General features: G+C 55.1%; 1 protein-coding gene across 1 annotated transcript; it reads right to left on the bottom strand.

Annotated features, from left to right (window-relative positions):
• Positions 1-6: 6 nt before the first annotated feature.
• On the bottom strand, positions 7-354 carry CSUI_011396 (uncharacterized protein; the record flags this gene model as incomplete). The annotated part of the gene is made up of 1 exon (XM_068071495.1): positions 7-354. A coding segment is annotated over exon 1 (246 nt), but the record flags the coding sequence as incomplete, so codon positions are not given.
• Positions 355-370: the final 16 nt, after the last annotated feature.

Genomic DNA, 370 nt, shown 5'->3' on the forward strand with positions numbered 1-370 from the left:
CCCACCCCCAACGGCGCCACTTCTTCCCCCTCCTGCTCCTGCTTGTTGATGAAAAGATGACAACGACGGATGTTGATACGATGATAGATGAAGAAGATTCTCTCCGCTACTCCCTCGACCTAACGATCCACCTGCATGCGGTGGTTGAGCCCCTCCTCCTCCTCCTCCCTGTAGAGCATGATGGTGTACGTGATGTTGCTGTTGTGGGTTATGTCCACTTAAGAGACCTCCTCCTACTCCTGGCTGGCTCATACTGCCGTTACCTGCGTTAGGTCGACTCGCGCAAACAATCGAGGATGAAGAAGCATCTAGGCCTCCATGCCCCCCAGCTGCACTTGTACCACTCTGTGGTACAAGTGCAGCTGGGGGG

The sequence above is a fragment of the Cystoisospora suis genome (genome assembly GCF_002600585.1).
Source record: "Cystoisospora suis strain Wien I chromosome Unknown contig_11303, whole genome shotgun sequence".
Lineage (NCBI taxonomy): Eukaryota > Apicomplexa > Conoidasida > Eucoccidiorida > Sarcocystidae > Cystoisospora > Cystoisospora suis.